Below are 23,129 nucleotides of genomic sequence, written 5' to 3'. Positions count from 1 at the left end.
TCGACTTGTTTTTCCCATACATCCTGGCAAGCTCAACAAGTTTCACACCACTCTCATACTTCTGTATTATTTCCTTCTTCACATCTATGGTGTTTCTCACTTTCTTTACCACAGGGGTACCAAGTTTCTTTGGGCCCATGGTAGCTTATTTCACATTCCCACAAGCACTAAACACAATCATAAAATGTTTGAATGAGAGTGCAGGTTAGTGTTCACTCAAGCATCAACAAAGCCAGACTGGTTCATGGTGCCTGCACGGGGATGCAGACAGAATGGGCTGGCTGACAGTTCCAGTATCTGGCAGTTCGAAAATAGGGGTGAGCTCAATAATAGGGACAAAGTTGGTTCGAAAAAAGCAGTTGATTTTCGAAGAGTTCGATAAGCGATACGTTTGAAATTTGAGGTTCCACTGTATGAGCATACCACATACAGGAATGTACTAAACAGCCATGTATAGAATGAAAAATATATATAACCCAAATACCCCCCTCCCCCCCAAAAAAAAAAAAAAAAAAAAATCGTACTGTATTCTTTCTACAATTAATTGCCAGAATCTGGAAAAAAGAATCCACAGTTCTTGACTGACTTCTACCAAGCAATTCTTAGCATACTATGTGGCATCAAACAGCTATGTACTGTACCAAAAGGAAATAAATTTGGTCTGAAAACAGCCAAGAAAAAAATAAATCTGGATTTCAATCATAGTTCTCCTCCCTTTTACATTGCCTCCAGTGCCACCAATCAACCAATCTGTCTTTCTATAGATTGAGGTGCTTGTGTTAGGAATCTGTGAATGTATATCTCCCTACTTCTCTTTCTTCCCTCTTCTTTTTAATGGACCCTTAAACTGTTCAAACGTAGATCTACATTCACATGAGTAGCGCTCTGACCTTTATTTTCTCCATTTGAAAGCATGTAAAAAAACGTAGATCTACGGTCAGAGTGCTACACACGTCAACATAGATCTCTGTTTGGACAGTTTAAGGGTTAAAACTGAAAAACAATCAAAGGATTTCATTTAAAATTTTCTCTTGCTCTTTGCATTTTCCATCCCCCCCCCTTTTTTTTTTTTAATATAAATGACAGTGAATCAGTTTAGTGTGATATTTAGAAATAGTGGCACTGGATTTGAGTAATCTCATAAGAGTGAATTTATGCCACACATAGCAAGTTACTGGTAGAAGTAGAGTCATTACATAGTGAACCTGCATGTAGTAGAACACATTAAACATGGGAAACCTATATTTTTATTTACAGGATTAAATCTGTTCTTTGTATTCCATCCGTACTTCAGTTTCCAGTTCTTTTGGCATATTCTACTTCCTCTTGAAACCATTTTCAGCACCACCTCTTTAACTTTCAAATATATGGTAGAACTTTCTAGTGTGTAAATACTTCATTTGTTTGTAGGTCTTCATTGATTGATTTGTTTTATAATTTTTTCAGTATTTCATAGTGAAAAAATTCATTCTGATTGTGGTATATATATAATGCACAGAAGTGATTGAATTTTCATCAAAACTTTGATAATTAAAATTACAAGGAAGGCTTCTAGCATACCTAGGCATTTTGGGCAGACTAATCCTAATGGCTGGACCAATTTGCCAAAAACTGACACCTAGGAAAGGAACATAGGATGATACTTTGTTTGGTCTTAAACCAACCAAATTACAGTGGTCCAGGGAGGACTGAAATATCATCCTAACATTTCTTAAGTGCATGTTTTTTTGCGTATGACAGGGTGGATAGGGGGGCAATGTGGCAGATGTTGCAAGTGTATGGTGTAGGAGGTAGGTTACTGAAAGCAGTGAAGAGTTTTTACGAGGATAGTGAGGCTCAAGTTAGAGTATGTAGGAAAGAGGGAAATTTTTTCCCAGTAAAAGTAGGCCTTAGACAAGGATGTGTGATGTCACTGTGGTTGTTTAATATATTTATAGATGGGGTTGTAAGAGAAGTAAATGCGAGGGTCTTGGCAAGAGGCGTGGAGTTAAAAGATAAAGAATCACACACAAAGTGGGAGTTGTCACAGCTGCTCTTTGCTGATGACACTGTGCTCTTGGGAGATTCTGAAGAGAAGTTGCAGAGATTGGTGGATGAATTTGGTAGGGTGTGCAAAAGAAGAAAATTAAAGGTGAATACAGGAAAGAGTAAGGTTATGAGGATAACAAAAAGATTAGGTGATGAAAGATTGAATATCAGATTGGAGGGAGAGAGTATGGAGGAGGTGAATGTATTCAGATATTTGGGAGTGGACGTGTCAGCGGATGGGTCTATGAAAGATGAGGTGAATCATAGAATTGATGAGGGGAAAAGAGTGAGTGGTGCACTTAGGAGTCTGTGGAGACAAAGAACTTTGTCCTTGGAGGCAAAGAGGGGAATGTATGAGAGTATAGTTTTACCAACGCTCTTATATGGGTGTGAAGCATGGGTGATGAATGTTGCAGCGAGGAGAAGGCTGGAGGCAGTGGAGATGTCATGTCTGAGGGCAATGTGTGGTGTGAATATAATGCAGAGAATTCGTAGTTTGGAAGTTAGGAGGAGGTGCGGGATTACCAAAACTGTTGTCCAGAGGGCTGAGGAAGGGTTGTTGAGGTGGTTTGGACATGTAGAGAGAATGGAGCGAAACAGAATGACTTCAAGAGTGTATCAGTCTGTAGTGGAAGGAAGGCGGGGTAGGGGTCGGCCTAGGAAAGGTTGGAGAGAGGGGGTAAAGGAGGTTTTGTGTGCGAGGGGCTTGGACTTCCAGCAGGCATGCGTGAGCGTGTTTGATAGGAGTGAATGGAGACAAATGGTTTTTAATACTTGACGTGCTGTTGGAGTGTGAGCAAAGTAACATTTATGAAGGGGTTCAGGGAAACCGGCAGGCCGGACTTGAGTCCTGGAGATGGGAAGTACAGTGCCTGCACTCTGAAGGAGGGGTGTTAATGTTGCAGTTTAAAAACTGTAGTGTAAGGCACCCTTCTGGCAAGACAGTGATGGAGTGAATGATGGTGAAAGTTTTTCTTTTTCGGGCCACCCTGCCTTGGTGGGAATCGGCCAGTGTGATAATAAATAAAAATAATGTTTTTTTGCGAAGCATATTTCAGGAAAAATATACAGCTTATGTTTTTAAATATTCATTTATTTATAGCATTTGTTATCCCATTCCTGTGGTCCACCACTCTGTGGAGAAATACTTTCTAGTAGCCTTTCAGCTTTACTTTACCCCTTAGTTATCAATTGTGGCTTCTTGTTCTCCCTGTTAATGGTGCGTAAGTGTTGTGTATTAACTTTTTATACATTGTTTTAAATTGTGCTGTCTGTATCATCTCTCTCTCGCCCTCTCTTTTACTGTCTCTCCCTCTTTCTTGCTGTCTCACCATCTCCCCCCTCTCGCTGTCTCCCGCTCCCTCCCTTTCTCTCTCTCATCAGTGAATATGGACATTTTTGGCATTTTTAGTCTACTTTTTTTTTTTTTTTTTTTTTTTTAAGCTCTGACAAATCATTTGTAGCATGTCTTTGGACCTTTTCTGTTTTATCTAAATATTTCGTCTTCACCACATTACTGCTGCATATTCCAACATTCGTCTGGGTATGTTGCATTTATATTTTTTGTGGGTGGGGGAGGGAGAGGGAGAAGAAACAAATGTGCAAGCATGAGTAAACAAATAAAAACAATGGTGGCACTTGTGTTGGTGGTGAAGGGCAGGCACAGTATTAACCTCATCTTGTTGGTACATTAATGAGGTGATGTGCCCCAGCATATCTCTATGCTGTTGCTTCTCTTCACATAGTGACAAGGCAGATGATGATTAACTTTTTAAGTACATATCTGCTACATGAGCTGTTAGGGGCTTCCTGACACTGTTAGCAATAGCTGTGTATATAAGCAGCACTTACATTGATTATAAATAATGTGAACTTCCCTTTAGATTACAATAACATATACATATTTAACCCTTTCAGGGTCCGTCCCTTAGATCTACGGCTTTACGTTCAGGGTCCAAACCGTAGATCTACGTCATGAGCTCAGCTCACTCTGATAAACTGTGAGTGGTACATTTGGGCCTAGATATGAAAGAATACATCTATGTGGTATGTGTGCACCACATAAAACAGATCCTGCAGCACACTGTGTATAATGAGAGAAAAAAACTGAAATCATGATTTTTCGATTAAAACAGCGACTTTGCAGTATTTTTTCGTATGTTTTTTATAGTTGTATTTGCGATTTCTTGGTCTCAATTGATAGAATGGAAGACATATTACAGAAATAGAGATGATTTTGATTGGTTTCAGCACTGGAAATGGCTTGAAACTGAGCTCAAAGTAGCAGAAATGTTAAATTTTTGCCAATATTCAAGAGTAAACAAACGACCTCACACGTCTAATACACGCCAGCTGGTGGGTCTAATATGCATTCACAAATATGGTGATATTTATACAATTATTACAGTATTGCATAACAGTAAATCTTCAATTTTTTGGTGTGAATAAAAAATCAAAATGGAATTTATTTGTAAAGCCTCAAAACATAACTAATGAACAGAGGAAATGTTAGTTTAGTTCCAGGAATACCTACATTGTTTATTCTGGACCCTATTTTGAAATTGGAATATTTTGAACTTTGTGTTAAATTGGCCAAATTAACAATTTCTGATCACTTTAATTTGTAGTTGAAACAGTTGACTTGCTGATTTCTTGTGCTCAATAGATAGAATAGAAGTAATACTAGTGAAATAGCTAAGAATTTGGTTTACTGGAATAATGTAATTGGCCTAAAATGGGAGTCAAAGTCGGCAAAATCGCCGATTCGTAAATATCGCTGACACATCAAAATTCCATCAAATTTTCCATCAAATTTCGTACTTTTTGTTTTATTACCTTCACAAAAAGATTCTTTACCATTTCATAAGAAAAAATAATTTTTTTTTTTTTTTAAATTCTTGGACACTGGGGCACCACTTCAGATTTGGGCCTTGGACCCTGAAAGGGTTAATGTTATCCTACATATAACATTCACAAAAACACTGCAAGTGGATTTATTGCAGCTGTTTATTGTAGTCATTGAGATACACAACGAATGAATCAGCATTTATTTATTTTTTTTTTTTTTTTTTTTTTACTCTTTACAAGCTGTTTTCATTTCACCAGTGATAATTATTCAGATTTTTTTTTTCAGGTGAGCGAGGTATCTCGTCGTGGCTGGAGCGAAGCCACCAGGGCATGGGGGAGTGGTGGCTCTGGAGGAGGAACTCTGGCCCTCACTAGCAGTTCTGGGGGCCCACATGAACGCTCCTCCTTGCTGCTTGGCCCAGGTGATGGATACCAGCGGCTTGACAACAACAGGTTAGAACAGCACATGTGTTATATACCATATATGGATACAAGTGTACCTTTTCTTAATACAGTACAGTACAGTGGACCCCCAGTTAACGATATTTTTTCACTCCAGAAGTATGTTCAGGTGCCAGTACTGACCGAATTTGTTCCCATAAGAAATATTGTGAAGTAGATTAGTCCATTTCAGACCCCCAAACATACACGTACAAACGCACTTACTTAAATACACTTACATAATTGGTCGCATTCGGAGGTAATCGTTATGCGGGGGTCCACTGTACTTACATTAATTTTGAACACCTGTATTTCCCCCCCAAGTTAGGGGTGACCCTTAGACAAGCATATTTAATTCTTTGTATTTTTGGTTCAGTATAACTGTATAGTCCTTGTGGCTTAGCACTTCTTTTTTGATTATAATAATAATAATAAGTTGGTTCAGTATGGTAAGGTGAGTAAGAAGGGTGACAAGCTCTCCACACTCTTGGCATGGTGTTGCTTTCGGTAACCTGCATGGCATGTGAGGAAAAGATTCTGGCACACGTTTCAGGAAAATAGGAGAAGGAAAGAGATGTAGTGCCCCCACACTTGCTTCATTGTTTATCATTGAGCATATTTACGAAAAGATGTTATTCTGTGGTTGGTTTAAATTTTTTAGCATGGAAAATGAATAGTATTTTAAGTGGCCAACAAAAATCACTATTTTCATAAGTGTGGCTGTAGTGGTATTGATAGCAAAACTAAAGAAAAGTACAGTTGACTGTTGATTAAGATGGTAGTTACATTCTTGAAAATAGCATAAGACAAAATATAGTCTAAAACAAACTGAAGAACATGGGAAAAATAAGGTTACTTTTCTTGTAATCTCCCCCCTCCCAAAATGGCAGACAACTTTGTTTTAGGTTTCCAAATTGTAAACAAAAAAATTATATGTAATTGTAGTTGGTTGTCATGATGTATTATGTTTAACACATTGGTTAAAGCTACAAAATGTTACAGAAATAATATTTCTTAACTTAAATTTTGCTGGTATATGCTGATGATTATAAACAGAGTGAAGAGGGATGCTGTGGCCCTACTGCACTGAGGTGGATGGCTGTGGATTGTTAGCCGAGGTGGATGGTTGATGCTCTGGCACTTAAAGTTGATGGTTGTACTGGAGTAGTAAGAAATTCTGTAATGAATCTCTGGTCTCTTTACCCTGCAGCACTTTATCCAGTTGACAGTAAGGCATCATCAGCTGCTCTAGACCTCATTTCAGAGCGGTGCTTCTAGGTTTGTTGGGGTCCTCATCAGTGAATAAGTCTGCAACTTTACCAATACTATGGAACTACTCACATAACTGTTGGTGTTAACTGTTTTTCTTCAGGTTAAATAACAAAAAAAGGCACAATACTGTGACTGGAACGATACACAAATAACCCGCACATAGAAGAGAGAATCTTGCGACGACTACTACTACCACTACTACTACTTCCACTACCACTACCACTACCACTACTACTACTACTACTACTACTACTACTACTACTACTACCACTACTACCACTACTACTACTACTACTACTACTACTACCACTACTACTACTACTACTCTACCACCACTACTACTACCACTACTACTACTACTACTACTACCACTACCACTACTACTACTACCACTACTACTACCACTACTACCACTACTACTACTACCACTACTACTACTACCACTACTACTACCACCACTACTACTACCACCACTACTACCACTACCTCTTCCTGCCTATATATAGCCGTCCTGCTCCACTTCTGGTTAGTGTGACTTTGTAAATGGTCCAAGTCGGACCGAAACGTCGTCGCAAGCTTCTCTCTTCTATGTGTGGGTTATTTGTGTTTCTTCAGGTTATTCTTCCTCCTCTTCCTCTATCTCTGCATTGAATTCTGCCAACATTTCCCCTGGACTCCTGTCTGTCATGACCTAAGAGCTTGTTTACATCATCATCCTGCATATCTTCAAAGCCCTCATCTGGTAATTTCCTTCTCAGCTAAACTATTTTTTGCACCTGACTCTCAAGTGAGGGGGAAACCTGTGAAAGTATTCACCACACTAGTCCACAACTTTCCCCAGCCTGCATATAATGTTGATTGGGGCACTTCATCCCATGCACTTCTAGCATAGCTGATAGCATCAGAACTGTTAAATTTATGCCAGAAGTTTGGTACTGCAAGATCAGGGTCAGTGTCCATTGCTGCAACAAATTTTTGTGTCACTTTTTGCATGTAGTTACACTTGAATGACCTAATGACTCCATAATCCAGTGGTTGTATTGAAGATGTATTTGGAAGTAAAAATTCAACTTAACATTTGGATGATGAACATCCAACAGAGCTTCTTAATGAGTATGGTAATTATTAAGAATGAAGAGAACCTTGAATGCAATGTTCATGCTGTGCAGGAATAGTGATGTTCAAACCAGCCAATTATTCATCTCATCCGTGCTGACATGTTTGACCTCCAAAGAACTGGTAAGGGGGTTTCATGCATACCCTTCAAAGCATGGGGAGTCTTGGAGTGGTAAATTACCATGGGCTTACACTTAAAATCACCTATGCATTACCACATGCATTATCCCAGTGTACTTTTAAAATGCTGATTGATGTAAGCTCTTGCTAGCATCATCATCTAATACACACTTGTCTCATCAGCATTGAACACTTGCTGTGGCTTGTAGCCACCGTCAGAAATAATTTTCTGCAACTTAGCAGGGAAATTACCTGCTGCTGAAGCACTTTCACCAGAAAACTTATTATGTAAACTATTACATAACTTGAACTTATGGAACCAGTCGGTGCTAACCACTTGTTCTGGCCTTCATTTCTTCCTCATCACACATTGTTTTGTAGTACTCTAAGGCTTTTTCCGTTATTAAGATGAAAATAAGTTATTTATGAAAATAAGTGATCCAAAACTTTGTGGCCCAGTCCCTAGACCCATTATGTACTTCTGTAATCTTTGACTACAGCCCACAGTGTAGTGGGGGTTCGGTGGTGGATTTGGATATACATAATAAACAACCACGTTGGATGACTTGGTAGCGTATACAGTAGGGCCCTACTTATACGGCAGGTTAGGTTCCAGGCTACTGCCGGAAAGCAGACTTCACCGGAAAGCAGAACTCCAATTTTTTCATTTATAAATATATATAAATGCCAGATAACAAGTTTACACTAACATATATTAAGTTAGCAATAGAACTAGGCATTAAAAAGTAAAATACACACACAGTACACTCATTATTTACCTCAAAATATTTGTAATCTTAATGTAGGGCAAAAGGTGTATTTACTGTAAGAAGTCAGGTGTGGTAGACCTCCTGGCCACCCCACCCACACATACTATACTATGATGCTTAAAGCTCCCTAGAGCGATAAAAGGCACATACAGTACACTCATTAATTACCTTAAAATATTTGTAGTCTTGATGTAGGGTGAGAGGTGAGTTTTATTTGTAGGAAGTCAGGTTGGGAAGTATGGGTAGCCAGGAAGGGCAGCCCTCCCCACCCCACCTACACGTAATGTAAAAAACCAGACGAACGCGTCTGGTTTTCGTCACTTTACACTGTGTACAAGTTGTCTCCATGTTGATACAGTAGAATAAATAAAGAGAAACACTCCCATTCTCATGTAACACCATTTTTAGAAGAAATGATGCTCTGAGTGAAGGTATACAAAGGGAATAATTTTCTAGCTACCTCTAGTAATTTTATAGTGTACACATTTTGTCTGATGTTGGACTACAAGTTGCCTGGGTACCACAAGTCCTACAAGTCACCTGGCTGTCACGAGTCCTACAAGTCACCTGACTACCACGAGTCCTACAAGTCACCTGGCTACCACAAGTCCTGCAAGTCACATGGCTACCACATCTCATACTTATGTTAATCTATTCTACTGTGGGGTGTATTTAGATGGATTAAGCAAAATGTCTATACTGTATTAATGTTTTATATGATATTTAATACTCCTCAAAGTGATTATTATTGTGTGTTATTATGATCATTATTAATATGGCATCTTCGAGACTAATAAGACTCTTAGTGATTCTAATGTTTACCTACATGCCAGCACAGTGTGTAAGTTTACTTAGGCACAGGTACACATAAGTATAATTATCAGTTATAATAATAATGTAGGTATATAGTCTGCCTGGGCTAAATACTTACACCTACCTACATAGCTACACGATATTTAATGTGGCCCAGAGCCATATTATTACATCAACATACCATGTTCACTGAGTTTAATCGTTTCTATCAACTACCTTTAGATGCCATCATAAACAAAGGGAGAAGTAATGAATAATTCATGCCGAGAATTGTAAACAAAAGCATTATGTATTAAGGGGAGTGACATAATGTTTTCTCTCTGCCTGGCTACCACACCTCCATAGTATATAAACCTAAAATGTTTATGTACTATATGTTTATGTACTTATGTTTATATACATAGTATATAAACATAAAATGTTTATGTACTATGTAACGTGTTATATAATTTTGAAGAAAATATCGTACAGATTAATGAAAATGTCTATATTAACATAAAATAAGACATTTAATGTATCCAAGAGTGATTATTATTACATAATAGAGATGTGCTCACAGAGAATGTAAACACACCGGGTGGCGTGCGCTGCATTTGAAAGACTGCTCGCTGTATAGAAAGTTTTGGCCATGATTTGAAATCACTGTAAAGCGGGGCCCTACTGTATGTATTTTTGTTTTTTATTGTTTTAGTCCTAGTTCTGTTGCTCAATATATGATTCTGTAAATATGTTATTAGGTATTTATATGCATTTAAAAGTGGGGAAAAAAAGGGCGATTCACTTTACAGCAAATTTTGCTTTACGGTGCTTTTTGCCGTAAAGCCTGGAACCTAACCTTCCATATAATTGGGGCCTTCCTGTATATTAAAAGTACAATAAATCCATTGAGGATACAGTATCATGGAGATGCTATGTCAACGTTTGGTTCTAAGTTGGAAGGCCAGTACAGGACATTCTCACACTGTTTACCTTATGCAAGTTTACTACTATATGACAAGATGAATGTGTAATTATTAAATATTTACACTGAATAGTATAGTAGTTTATAAGTCCTGCTAAAATTTTTCAGAAATACACATCTTACAGGCTAACAACACTTACACGACCACTTGCTTCATGTGTATTACTGTCTTGCAGCAATTGCCAGCATTCCAAGTAGTTTGGACGGGGTGAGAATGCTTTAAATCAGCAATTAATGTACAATTACTGTATTATTTATGCACAAATAGCTTTAACACTAGTAACTTGTAAACAAGAGACAGATGAAGAAAACTGGAGTTTGCATCATTGATGGTCATATTCTTACTTAATGGATCACACATAGGAACCCACAATTTATTCTGCCAATAAGGTATTTAGGGTTTAACAGAAATTTGAGTTGGAAGTTCTGCTATACGTGTTCACATGTTGGCCAATGTCTCGAGTGGCCTCAGAGTAGGCAGAAGCCTGCATCTAATGCAAGGCTTCACATATTGCTTAATGAATACAGATATTTTCAAGTGAATCTTGAAGCACAAGTCTTTGTTTTGATGAATTTAACAGGTAGTTTTTGCCAAGCATTTAGTATTGTATTCCTGGAAAGAATTTATCTGTCCTGTAATGCAGTTTGGCAAACTGGAAGGTGTCCTGTGCTTGTCTGTATGTACTTTACTCACTCATGTGGTTGCTGGGGTTGGGCCTTAGCTCCTGGCCCCAATTTTCCACTGGCTGCTTCTGGGGTCTTTCTCCTGGCTGCATGAACCCTGTCATACCTGTTAATGCTGTATATCGATTCTGTCTGTACTCCTATGCTGTCCAGGTCATTCCACTTGCCAGCCACACTTCCTGACCACTCTGAGGCCTAAGAAATATTTCCTAACATCTCTGTTCCCACATATTCCTATTTTCACCTCTCGATCAGTCTCTCCCTATCTACCCTTTCAATTGTCCCTCAGTATTTTGTATGTCATTATATCATGTTACCCCTCGTTGTTCCTTCATTGGCTGCCATCAGGTTTAGCTCTAGTCTCTCTGGGATTAGTCTTGTTGCAAACCTTTGCACTTTTTCCAGCTTCATGACATTCTTGACCAGGTGTGAGTTCCATACTGGCACTGCATATTCAGTAATGGGTGTGACATGTACTTTAGTCTGTCCTTTCATTTGTTGGTATCAAGACTGTTGTCAATATAATAACTTTGTTGTTCCATGCTGTATCCTCATTTTGGCCTTTCATTTTTCAGTTTTATCTGAAATCTTTGGTGGAGATGTTTGATGAATGTCAGGGATTCACAATGTGCAAATGGGTTAAAACCCAAAAGTTAATTCTTGTGGAGTTCCACACAAAACATTATTAGTCACATTTTATTCCATTTATTACAACTGTTTTCTGTGTTTCAGTAATTTATCCAATCCAGAATATAGTATGGGTTTCCTTATGCTTGAATTTTTTGAGTCAGCCTTTCATATATGTACAGCAAAGGTTCCCAAACTTAGAAGAAAAGTCAGTCACCAGAGAAATCACACACATTCGTTGATCAGTTCATTGAACACGCACTGAATCGCTCTCTTTTAAATTTGCTAATGGAGCAGGCGGGATCCTAGACAGTGAATATTCATAGGTCTTAAATTTTAAATGTTTAGAAAAATATAAAACAAATGTGTTTATATCTACCATTATTCCATTCATCCAAAGAAGTTGTTTGTAGCTACAGAATTTTTATGGTTTTGGTGTCTCATTTTCAGTGTCATGTGTTTAATTGATATGCATATTTCATAATCTTTATTGGATGCTTGTTTCTTTGCTACTAGATGCAATGATAGTTGGGGAGATGACAATTGGACAAATGACTGGGGTAGCAGCAACAACAGCAAGCCATCCTCTCCAACACAAACTCAAATGGATTCTCCGGAGCCTTCCCCAAACGCTCGGGTCTCCAAGAAAAATGCCAACAATAGCTGTAAGAAGAATAAAGGGTCTGTCAAAAAGGTAATGCTTATTTGCAAGCAGGAATATCCCTGTTTATTAAAAGAGTAAACATTTAACAAATCCAAAAAATATAATCTATAGTTTACTTTAAAAAATATAATCTGATCTCTCGATTAACCCTTAAACTGTCCAAACGTAGATCTACGTTTATGTGTGTAGTGCTCCGAACGTAGATCTATTTTTTTTTTACGTGCTTTCAAATGGAGAAAATAAAGGTTGGAGTACTACACATGTGAATGTAGACCTACGTTTCGACAGTTTAAGGGTTAAGGTACAGCATCAATATGCCTTAATAAACTGTCCTATTTACCAAGTCATGCAAAATTCACTTCCAGGATCTAAAATGCACTTTAACTGACCTCCTCCCTGAAGCTCCTGCCTTTAAAGCAGACTCACTAACTTTCTGACAGAAACTAACCCATTGCACCAGCTCTCGTGTCAATTTTGCCCCCTTCCCCACTCTAATGACTAGCTACATTAACCCCTACCCTTCACATCTCCTATTTACTGTTGTACAACCCATACAGGTTTGGTGCCTATATTTTAATGTACTGTACAGTACTTTTTTAAAAACAATAAAAATCAGTCCCTTTATAATTAGGGAAATAACCTGAGAAAAACAATGTACTGTATAGTACTGTACAACTGTGGCAGCTAAAGCATCTCATCAGTCTGGAAATACTCTTGACTCATAAATCATATCAATGGAGTCTCTTGTTTATCATGAGATTCCCCAAACTTGACTCCCAGGAAACCAGTTATACATCAGAGGCCTACCATTCTTCCTGGGAATGTAGGTTCTTAGGGGTGGTATGCTAGGAGAAGGGTGGTCAGCAGCTGTAGACTAACTTCACACACTGGCAGCACTGCTGGTCTTTGTTTTATGAGCATGTAAGATAACTGTTAAATCTAAAAAAGAAAAAAAAAATATAAAAATTACATTCAGTACAGTGGAACCTCGGTACTTGAACTTAATTAGTTCCAGAAGGTTGTTAAAGTGCCGTTCTGTTTGAGTACCAAACAAATTTTTCCCGTAAGGAATAACATTAATTAGATTAATCCGTTTCACACCTCCAAAAATACACAGCGACTTTGTGGTGTATTTTCGTAGGGTATTTATGACTCGTAAAATCATAATGACACGATTGCAAACAAACCATAAAACGGGCGGGGATAGAATCTGCAATCAGAGAGTCTCAAAACCCCAGACAGTTGCGTTAGCCACTGGGCCAGCTAGCCACAATAAGATTCATCCAACTAGGTATATTTCTACACCATAGGAAGGTTAGCAGAGGCACCACTGTGACCACAAATGCAAGTGGTATGGTTTGTTTGCAATCGTGTCATTACGATTTCATGAGTCATGTTGACAGCTTTGAGGGGACTTGAGCTAGAGTTCGTCACGGCCACCCTAGCTGGAGATTCGTCTATAAAAACTTGCATTTGTGGTCACAGTAGTGCCTATGCTAACCTTCTTATGGTGTAGAAATATACCTTGTTGGATGAATCTTATTGTGGCTAGCTGACCCAGTGGCTAACGCGACGGTCTGGAGTTTTGAGACTTTCTGATCACGGGTTCTATCCCCGCCCGTGGTATGGTTTAGGGTATTTATGATTGTATTCTCGTTTTCTTGATCTCATTTGATAGAATGAAAGGACTAAAAGTACCTTGAAATTGGGCTCAAAGTAGCGGAAATGTTCGATTTTTGCTGATGTTCAAGAGTAAACAAATCACATCACATGTCCAATACACTTCAACTGGTGGGTCTAACTAACTAAACGTAATGAAACTCCACTGCATCCCACTGAAACAGCTAACAAGATAAACGACTTCTTCTCAACCATAGGATCTAATCTTGCCAGTAAAATCTCATGTACCAATGCCCATGCCAGGGACTATCTAGATGGGAATTTCCCAAATTCTTTCTATCTTGTACCAACTGAGCCCACCGAAGTCACCGAGATTATAAAGTCACTTAAAAATACCTCAGGGAATCTGTCTCATGTCCCACCATTATTGTACAAGTGAGCGGCCCATGTCCTTTTGCATGCTATCTCATTACTTTTTAACAAGTCACTAGAAACTAGCACCTTCCCGAAACTACTCAAGACAGCCAGGGTTACACCAATACATAAAGGTGGTGACCCTACAGATGTAAACAACTAGAGGCCAATATCAAACTTACCATTGCTATCCAAAATCTTCGAGAAACTCGTGCACAAGAAACTGTATTCATTTATAACGGCACAAAGCATACTCAACCCCTGGCAATTTGGATTCAGGAAAAATAAAAGCACTAATGATGCAATTGTAAAAATGCTAGATCTACTTTACACAGCATTGGAAAATAATGAATATCTGAAAGGAATTTTTATTGACCTAAGAAAAGCTTTTGACACAGACCACGGCATCCTACTCCACAAACTAGACCATTATGATAAAAGAGGCCATGTGCTTGCATATTTCAAATCCTACCTTACTATTAGGTATTAGTATGTCACCATTAAAGACACAGCATCATCAACACGGCCACTTGATACTGGAGTTCTGCAGGGAAGTGTCCTTGGACCCCTGCTCTTCCTCATTTACATCAGTGATCTTCCAAACGTATCCCAACACCTGAAACCCATTCTCTTTGCTGACGACACGACTTGTATCATCTCTCGCCCTAATCTTGCCACCCTCGACACCATTGTTAACGAGGAGCTGCTCAAAACATCAACTTGGATGACAGCTAATAAACTTACACTTAACACTGACAAAACCTACTATATTATGTTTGGTAGCAGAGCAGGTGCTGCACGCAAACTTAACATTAAGATTGACAACACTCTAATTGCCAGACATAATGAGGGCAAATTCCTAGGCCTATACTTCGACAACAACCTGAATTTCAGCACCCATATCCAACACACAACAAAAAAAGTATCCAAAACAGTTGGGATCCTTTCCAAGATACGATACTACGTGCCGCAAAATGCCCTTCTCACACTATACCATTCACTCATTTATCCATACCTCACCTATGCTATTTGTGCTTGGGGATCAACTGCAGCAACACACCTAAAGCCAATAATAACTCAACAAAAAGCTGCAGTAAGAATAATCACTAAATCCCATCCCTGGCAACACCCCCCCCCCTCTTCATAGATCTAAACTTACTCCCTGTTCAGAACATCCACACTTACTACTGTTCAATCTACATATACAGGACCTTAAATTCCAATATTAACCTTGACCTCAAATGCTTTCTTGATAGTTGTGACAGGGCCCACAGGCATAACACCAGACGCAAACATCTCTACGACATTCCCCGTGTCCAACTAAACCTTTACAAAAATTCAATGTATGTCAAAGGCCCTAAAATCTGGAACACCCTACCTGAAAACTCTAGAACTGCAGACACATTCATCACCTTCAAAACTACTGTTAGAAAACATCTTATCTCCCTGATACACCCCGACAACTAACTACATGTAAACCACCTGGTGGTTCACACACTCACTCACTCGCCCATTTGACTATAAGCACAGAAATACAAATCTTAATCTTAAAATAATGATTCCTAACTAGTCATAAGTTTGCCTGTGATATTTCACTATAGAAACTATGTATTGTGCCAAAGCAAAAAGCATTCACATTGCTAAACTCACAAACCAGTATTTAGTCACTTAGTATTTAGTCAACTTACTCCACAATTTGTAATAATTTAGGGTTAAGAATTAATCTGAGTTTGCCCGAAATGCCTAGCCATGCTAGGTGTTCTAGTGGCCCCCTCTGTAATTAGTATTTTATTACATGTAAACCACTCAATAACCAAAGTCTGTAAACCCCGCATTGTAATCCTTATAGAGAATAAACTTTGATTTTATTTGATAATATGCATTCACAAATGCACTGATATTATTTATACTTTTTTCAGTAATGGAGTAGTCTGCATAACAGTAAATCTTCTATTTTATTGTGTGAATAAAAATTCAAAATGGAAAGCAAGCATAATATAAGAGGGGCCTGAAGTGGGAGGAGCTATAGGAGAGAGGGAGGGGCCAGCAGAAGGAGCATTACGTAGCTGATGAGTCGTCTCGATAGCTGGATACTAGTGGTGGCGTGAATACAATATTGTGTAATTATGCTAATACTGTATTAGTAGTAAAGGTTATCTATCATATTTATTCCAGCTTGATATCAGAAACATGATAACCTAGAAGCACAATAAAGACACCAAAATAAATAAAAGGCATATTATATGGAGAGGCAGTGTTTACATCAGGGCAAACACTAACCAATTTTCTTTTTGGTTGGCTGTTATCACTAATCTTCTTGGGCCCCATGGTGACTTATACAAATATAAATTTTTTTTTTTTTTTCCAACAAGTCGGCCGTCTCCCACCGAGGCAGGGTGACCCAAAAAAGAAAAAATCCCCAAAAAGAAAATACTTTCATCATCATTCAACACTTTCACCACACTCACACATTATCACTGTTTTTGCAGAGGTGCTCAGAATACAACAGTTTAGAAGCATACACATATAAAGATACACAACATATCCCTCCAAACTGCCAATATCCCAAACCCCTCCTTTAAAGTGCAGGCATTGTACTTCCCATTTCCAGGACTCAAGTCCGACTGTATGAAAGTAACCGGTTTCCCTGAATCCCTTCACTAAATATTACCCTGCTCACACTCCAACAGATCGTCAGGTCCCAAGTACCATTCGTCTCCATTCACTCCTATCTAACATGCTCACGCACGCTTGCTGGAAGTCCAAGTCCCTTGCCCACAAAACCTCCTTTACCCCCTCTCTCCAACCCTTTCGAGGACAACCCCTACCCCGCCTTCCTTCCCCTATAGATTTATATGCTTTCCATGTCATTCTACTTTGATCCGTTCTCTCTAAATGACCAAACCACCTCAACAACCCCTCTTCTGCCTTCTGACTAATACTTTTATTAACTCCACACCTTTTCCTAATTTCCACACTCCGAATTTTCTGCATAATATTTATACCACACATTGACCTTAACCAGGACATCTCCACTGCCTCCAACCGTCTCCTCGCTGCTGCATTTACCACCCAAGCTTCACACCCATATAAGAGTGTTGGTACTACTATACATTCCCTTCTTTGCCTCCATAGATAACATTTTTTGACTCCACATATACCTCAACGCACCACTCGCCTTTTTTCCCTCATCAAAAAGAACCGCTAAGCCACAAGGGCTATACAGCACTGCAGGGTAGGGAAGGAAGCGAGGGTATTGGGCGGCAGAAGGGGGAAGGGATGATCAGTAGGTTACAGAAAACAGCGGGGCAGGGGATAGTACGGGGGTAGGGGATAGCAAGAGATTGAAGTAGAAAGGGCTGAAGGTATCAGAATTTGTGAAGTAAGTCAGTTGTTGTCAAAAAGTCAATGAGAGAGTCTGGATGAAAGGTGGGTCCATCAGCGAGAAGGGAAGGTAAAGAGAGAGCAGCGGAGCGAAGACGACGACGGAGGTAAATTCTACGTGTACAAATATAAAAAAAAAAAAAACACGCCCAAAAAGTGAAGAAACATTATTATTATAATCAAAAAGAAGCGCTAAGCCACAAGGGCTATACAGCGCTGCAGGGTAGGGAAGGAAGCAAGGGTATTGGATGGCAGTAGGGAGGAGGGATGATCAGTAGGTTACAGAAAACAGCGGGGCAGGGGATAGTACGGGGGTAGGGGATAGCAAGAGATTGAAGTAGAAAGGGCTGAAGGTATCAGAATTTGTGAAGTAAGTCAGTTGTTGTCAAAAAGTCAATGAGAGAGTCTGGATGAAAGGTGGGTCCATCAGCGAGAAGGGAAGGTAAAGAGAGAGCAGCAGAGTGAAGACGACGACGGAGGTAAATTCTGCGTGCTCGTTGATAAAGTGGGCAGTCCAACAGAATGTGGCTGATTGATAATGGAACTTGGCAATTCTCACAGAGAGGAGCAGGGTGCCTCTCCATGAGATATCCATGAGTAAGACGAGTATGGCCAATGCGAAAACGGGAGAGAGTAGTCTCCCAACCTCGACACTGATGATAAGAAGACGGCCAGTAACCTATACTCGGTTTAATAGATTGAAGTTTGTTGCCGAGCATAGTAGACCAACGTTGTTGCCAACGGGTGTGAAGTTGGGAAGATATTGCAGCAAAATAGTCCGTAAATGGAATACCTCTACATGAAACTGGTAGGTCATGTACTGCTGACCTCGCAGCAGTGTCTGCCTGTTCATTGCCCTGTACGTCAACATGACCAGGGACCCAACAAAAAACAATATCTTTATGCTTCGTAAAGATGTGGCGTAGCCAAAGTTGGATACGGAGGACTAAGGGGTGAGGTGTATCAAATTTCTGTATAGCCTGTAAAGCACTAAGGGAGTCTGAGACAACCACAAATGATGACACAGGCATAGATGCAATACGGATAAGTGCTGTAAGGATGGCATACAATTCAGCAGTAAAAATACTAGCCGAAGATAGTAAATGCCCTTGTACGATGCTGTCCGGAAACGCTGCTGCAAATCCTACGCCGTCAGAAGACTTAGAGCCATCTGTGTACACAGCAATGGCATGAGAATGAGAGTGAAAGTGGTCAAGAAAATGAGAGCGGGAAGCGACCGTAGACAGTTGGGCTTTCGAGCAAGGGAGAGAGAAAGAACAGACTCGAACAGCTGGAACTTCCCAGGGGGGTAGGGAAAAGTGAGATGCTACATGTACATAGAAAGGTGGTAATTGAAGAGAAGACAAGAGCGAATGAAGGCGAAGAGAGAAGGGACGGAGTAAACAGGGGCGGCGAACAAATAAAGAATGTCTACTAATATCAGTGACCATTCTATAAATGGAAGGATTGCGGAGATCATGAGAACGTACATAGTAGCGAAGGCAATGGGCATCACGGTGATCAGATAAGGATGGAACGTTCGCTTCTGCATAGAGGCTCTCGACAGGGGAAAAGCGAAAAGCACCAAGGCATAAACGTAATCCTTGGTGATGAATGGGGTTAAGGCTAGAGAGAGTAGCAGGAGATGCCGCTGAATAGATCTGGTCACCATAATCAAGTTTCGATAAGATAAGGGTGGAATGTAGGCGAAGGAGGGTTCGACGATCAGCTCCCCATGAAAGATGAGCAAGGGTTTTAAGAAGGTTCAGCCGGCTGTGACAAGTTGCCTTCAGAGAGGTAATGTGAGGTTTCCAGGATAACCTACGATCAAAGAGGAGGCCCAGAAACTTGACTGTATCACATTCAGGGATACGGGAGCCATAGAGGTACAAAGGATGATCGGAGATGACAAAGCGTCTAGTAAAAGTAATTTGGTGGGTTTTAGTGCTGGAAAATTTAAACCCACGTGTGGTGGCCCAATTGGAAACACGGTCGACTGCATGCTGGAGAGAAACTGTAATAAGGTGACAGTCAGCACCTGCACAGGCAATAGCGAAGTCATCAACATAGAGTGATGACCAAATATTTGATGGAAGACTAGAGGCCAAATCATTAATAGCAAGGAGAAAAAGTGTTGTGCTCAGAACACATCCCTGGGGGACACCTTCAGCTTGGATAAAGTCCGGGGAGAGCACATTATTAACCCGAACACGGAAATGCCTGTCAGTTAAAAAGTTCTTAAGGAAGGATGGTAGATTGCCTCGAAGGCCTAAGGAGTGGGCTTGGGCTAAAATATTATACCTCCAAGTTGTGTCATATGCCTTCTCAAGGTCAAAAAATATGGCAATAACTGAGTGGTTATTCGCAAAGGCATTACGAACATACGTATCCAAGCGTAGTAAGGGGTCTATGGTAGAACGTCCCTTACGAAAGCCATATTGACGAGTGGAGAGACTGTTGTGTGTCTCTAAATACCACACTAAACGTCTATTTACTAGGCGTTCCATCACTTTGCAAACTGCACTGGTAAGAGCAATGGGACGATAGTGGGAGGTTTCATGTCCCGTAGTGCCTGGTTTGCGGAAAGGGAGAACAATGGCGGATTTCCACAGCTGTGGAAGAACTCCTTGTGACCAAATAAGATTGTAAAGGCGTAATAGGACTGCAAGGGCTGACTGATGTAAATGTTGTAGCATACGAATATGAATGTCGTCGGGCCCAGCTGCCGATGATCGGCAAGCTGAGAGTGTTGCCTCCAGTTCTTGAAGTGTAAAAGGCACATTATACTGTTCTTCTCTGAGAGAAGAAAAGTCCAAGGGTGCTAACTCTCTGGCAGACTTTGAGGAAAGAAATGAGGGGCATAGATGGAGTCCCTGAGAAATACAAACCAGATGATTGCCAATTTCATTGGCAACATCTAGTTGGTTTGCTATATCAACACCGGCAACCCGCAGAACAGGAGCCGGGTCAGGAGAATATTTACCACTCAGTTTTCGTACTTTTTTCCAGACTGCACTCATAGAGGAAGCAGAGGTGATGGTGGAGACATAATCTCGCCAGCAAGTGCGTTTAGCGTCACGGATGACACGGCGAGCGATCGCACGCTTCTGCTTAAATTCAAGAAGTCTCTCTGTGGTTCTATTGTACCGGTACCTGCCCCATGCAGCGCGTTTCAAACGTACTGCACGAGCACAAGCAGGAGACCACCAAGGCACGCATTTCTGAGAATGCCTGCCCGAAGTTTGGGGTATAGAATGAGAAGCTGCGGTTAAAACGGAGGACGAGAAGAGGTGTAAAAGCTCATCGATGGAGGACGAAGAAGGAACCTCTCTAAAAACAGTTAGGTGTGAGTAAAGGTTCCAATTTGCCTGATCAAATTGCCAGCGTGGGATGCGAAGAGGTGGTGAATATGAAGGGGAAGTAAGAATGATTGGGAAATGATCGCTGTCATGTAAGTCCGGAAGAACAGACCAAGTGAAGTCTAATGCGGCGGAGGAAGAGCAGACTGAGAGATCGATGCAAGAGAGAGTGTGAGTCCGAGGATCAAAATGGGTGTGAGTACCTGTATTTAAAACATGGAGGGGGTGGGTGGCAAGAAAAGCCTCTAACTGAATGCCACGGGAATCACAGTGAGACCCCCCCAGAGGAAATGGTGGGCATTAAAATCACCAAGTAACAGAATCGGTGGTGGTAATGACGAAACAAGAAAGGCAATATCTGGAATAGATAATGCCCGAGAAGGAGAGAGATATAAAGAACAGAGCGTATACCACCTATGCAAGTGGATACGGGCTGCTGTGTAATGCAGCGAAGTACGAACAAATAGCTGATGGTACGGAATATCAGTGCGTAGAAGAAGGGCACTTTCATTAAAGGTCCCATCAGGAAAAGGATCTGAAGAATACAATAAATTATAGCCTGAGATGGGAGAGATAACAGCAGAGTGTAATTTTGGTTCCTGTAAGCAAACACCAACAGGGGAAAACTGGGAGAGTAACATCTGAAGCTCACCCCGATTACCCCTGAGGCCGCGTATATTCCACTGTAAATAGGCCATGATTGGCAATGATAAAGATACCTGAAATCCGCAGGTAAGGGTTCCTACGGACTAGAGGGGTTAGAAAAGTCCACATGCGGAGGCAGTGGAAAACATTCAAGCAGCGAAGGAACGGTGCGCTGTGAAGAAAGGAGTTGCGCAGATGGAGTAGAGGAGAGAGAAGGAGCGGAGGGTGGATCAGTGTCCATTGATGGTTTGGTCTCTGCAATATATTCAGAGATTGCTTCAAGTGTTTCAGAATTCAGAGACGTCGTATGGGAGACAATATTGGAAATGGTAGGGGGAGGATGAGTAAAGATTGGAACTGTAATGGACTGTACCAAGGTAGGGGGGGACGGAAGGGTGGAGGGAACTGGAGAAGCGTGGAAGGGGACAGAAGAGGCAGAAACCTGGGAGGTGGCAGAAGAGGAAGAAACTTGGGAGGGAACAGGGGAGGAAGGTACAGTACGAGGAGGAGGGTGAACCTCTACACTTGTAACAGAGCCAGTGAGAGGGGGAGAACCAGGTACAGAGACAGGGAAGGTAAAATGAGGAGGTGGAAGATGGGTAGGAGGTGTTAACGGACCTTTTTTTGACTTTTGAGAAGTAGAGGGACGATTGGGGGGAGGTGTCATACGAGATCTCGTCGCTACTGAGGCTTGTGAGATTATTATTATTATAATCAAAAAAGAAGCGCTAAGCCACAAGGGCTATACAGCGAGGCTTGTGAGAGAACACAAAGAAGCAAGATCAGACCGAGACGTTGAAGTAGGGACGTCTGAGCCGAGGACAGCAAAAGAATTAGCTACAGGAGTGACTATGGGAGAGGTAACCACAGAGGTGGGTGCAAAAGATGGGATACCAGAAGTGGGGGGACGTTTTGAAACACGGGAATAAGAAACACGAGGTAGTCTCCCTTGGAGGCGGAGATGAGAAACTGCCCTGGCATAAGGGAGACCTTCTGCCTCTTTGAGGTAACGGATTTCCCGCTCGTTTAAGTAGACTTGACAACGGCGAGAGTACGAAGGGTGAGCCTCATGACAATTAAGGCAAGAGGGAGGTCGATTGCAAGACGTATTAGAATGGTCATCGGCACCACAGCCTGGGCATTCGGCGATAGATCTGCAATATTTCGCTGGATGGCCAAATCGCCAGCAATTTCTACACTGTTGCAGTGTTGGGATCACCTTTCGAACTTGTAACCGATGTCCTTCTACATAAACTGAGGATGGGAGTTCACGGCTGTCAAAAGTTAAACGAGCCACATTGCTAGGGTATCGTCTCCTCCCGCGGGCAGGAAGAACGTAAGTGTCTACCTTGAGGATTGGGAGA

The 23,129-nt window shown here is 40.7% G+C and overlaps 1 protein-coding gene and 1 long non-coding RNA gene across 3 annotated transcripts in view; one reads left to right on the top strand and one right to left on the bottom strand.

Moving 5' to 3' along the window:
• The window catches only part of LOC128692026 (ADP-ribosylation factor GTPase-activating protein 1-like), a 121,078-nt gene that overhangs the window by 88,740 nt on the left and 9,209 nt on the right, over positions 1-23,129 (top strand). For both annotated transcript variants that reach the window (XM_070085096.1, XM_070085095.1), the window contains 2 exons: positions 5,162-5,328; positions 12,196-12,373. In XM_070085096.1, coding sequence (XP_069941197.1) covers positions 5,162-5,328; positions 12,196-12,373 — 345 coding nt within the window. The remainder of the gene's footprint in view (positions 1-5,161; positions 5,329-12,195; positions 12,374-23,129) is intronic.
• LOC138852716 (uncharacterized) overlaps positions 12,204-23,129 on the bottom strand; it is a 79,031-nt gene continuing 68,105 nt past the window's right edge. The window contains exons 4-5 of the long non-coding RNA XR_011392028.1: positions 13,151-13,282; positions 12,204-12,342 (exon numbers count right to left, since the gene is read on the bottom strand). This is a non-coding gene — a long non-coding RNA (uncharacterized lncRNA). The remainder of the gene's footprint in view (positions 12,343-13,150; positions 13,283-23,129) is intronic.

The sequence above is a fragment of the Cherax quadricarinatus genome, chromosome 15 (assembly GCF_038502225.1).
Source record: "Cherax quadricarinatus isolate ZL_2023a chromosome 15, ASM3850222v1, whole genome shotgun sequence".
Classification (NCBI taxonomy): Eukaryota; Metazoa; Arthropoda; class Malacostraca; order Decapoda; family Parastacidae; genus Cherax; species Cherax quadricarinatus.
The sequence above is the reverse complement of the archived record's forward strand: the minus strand, read 5'-3'. Positions and strand labels throughout refer to the sequence as shown.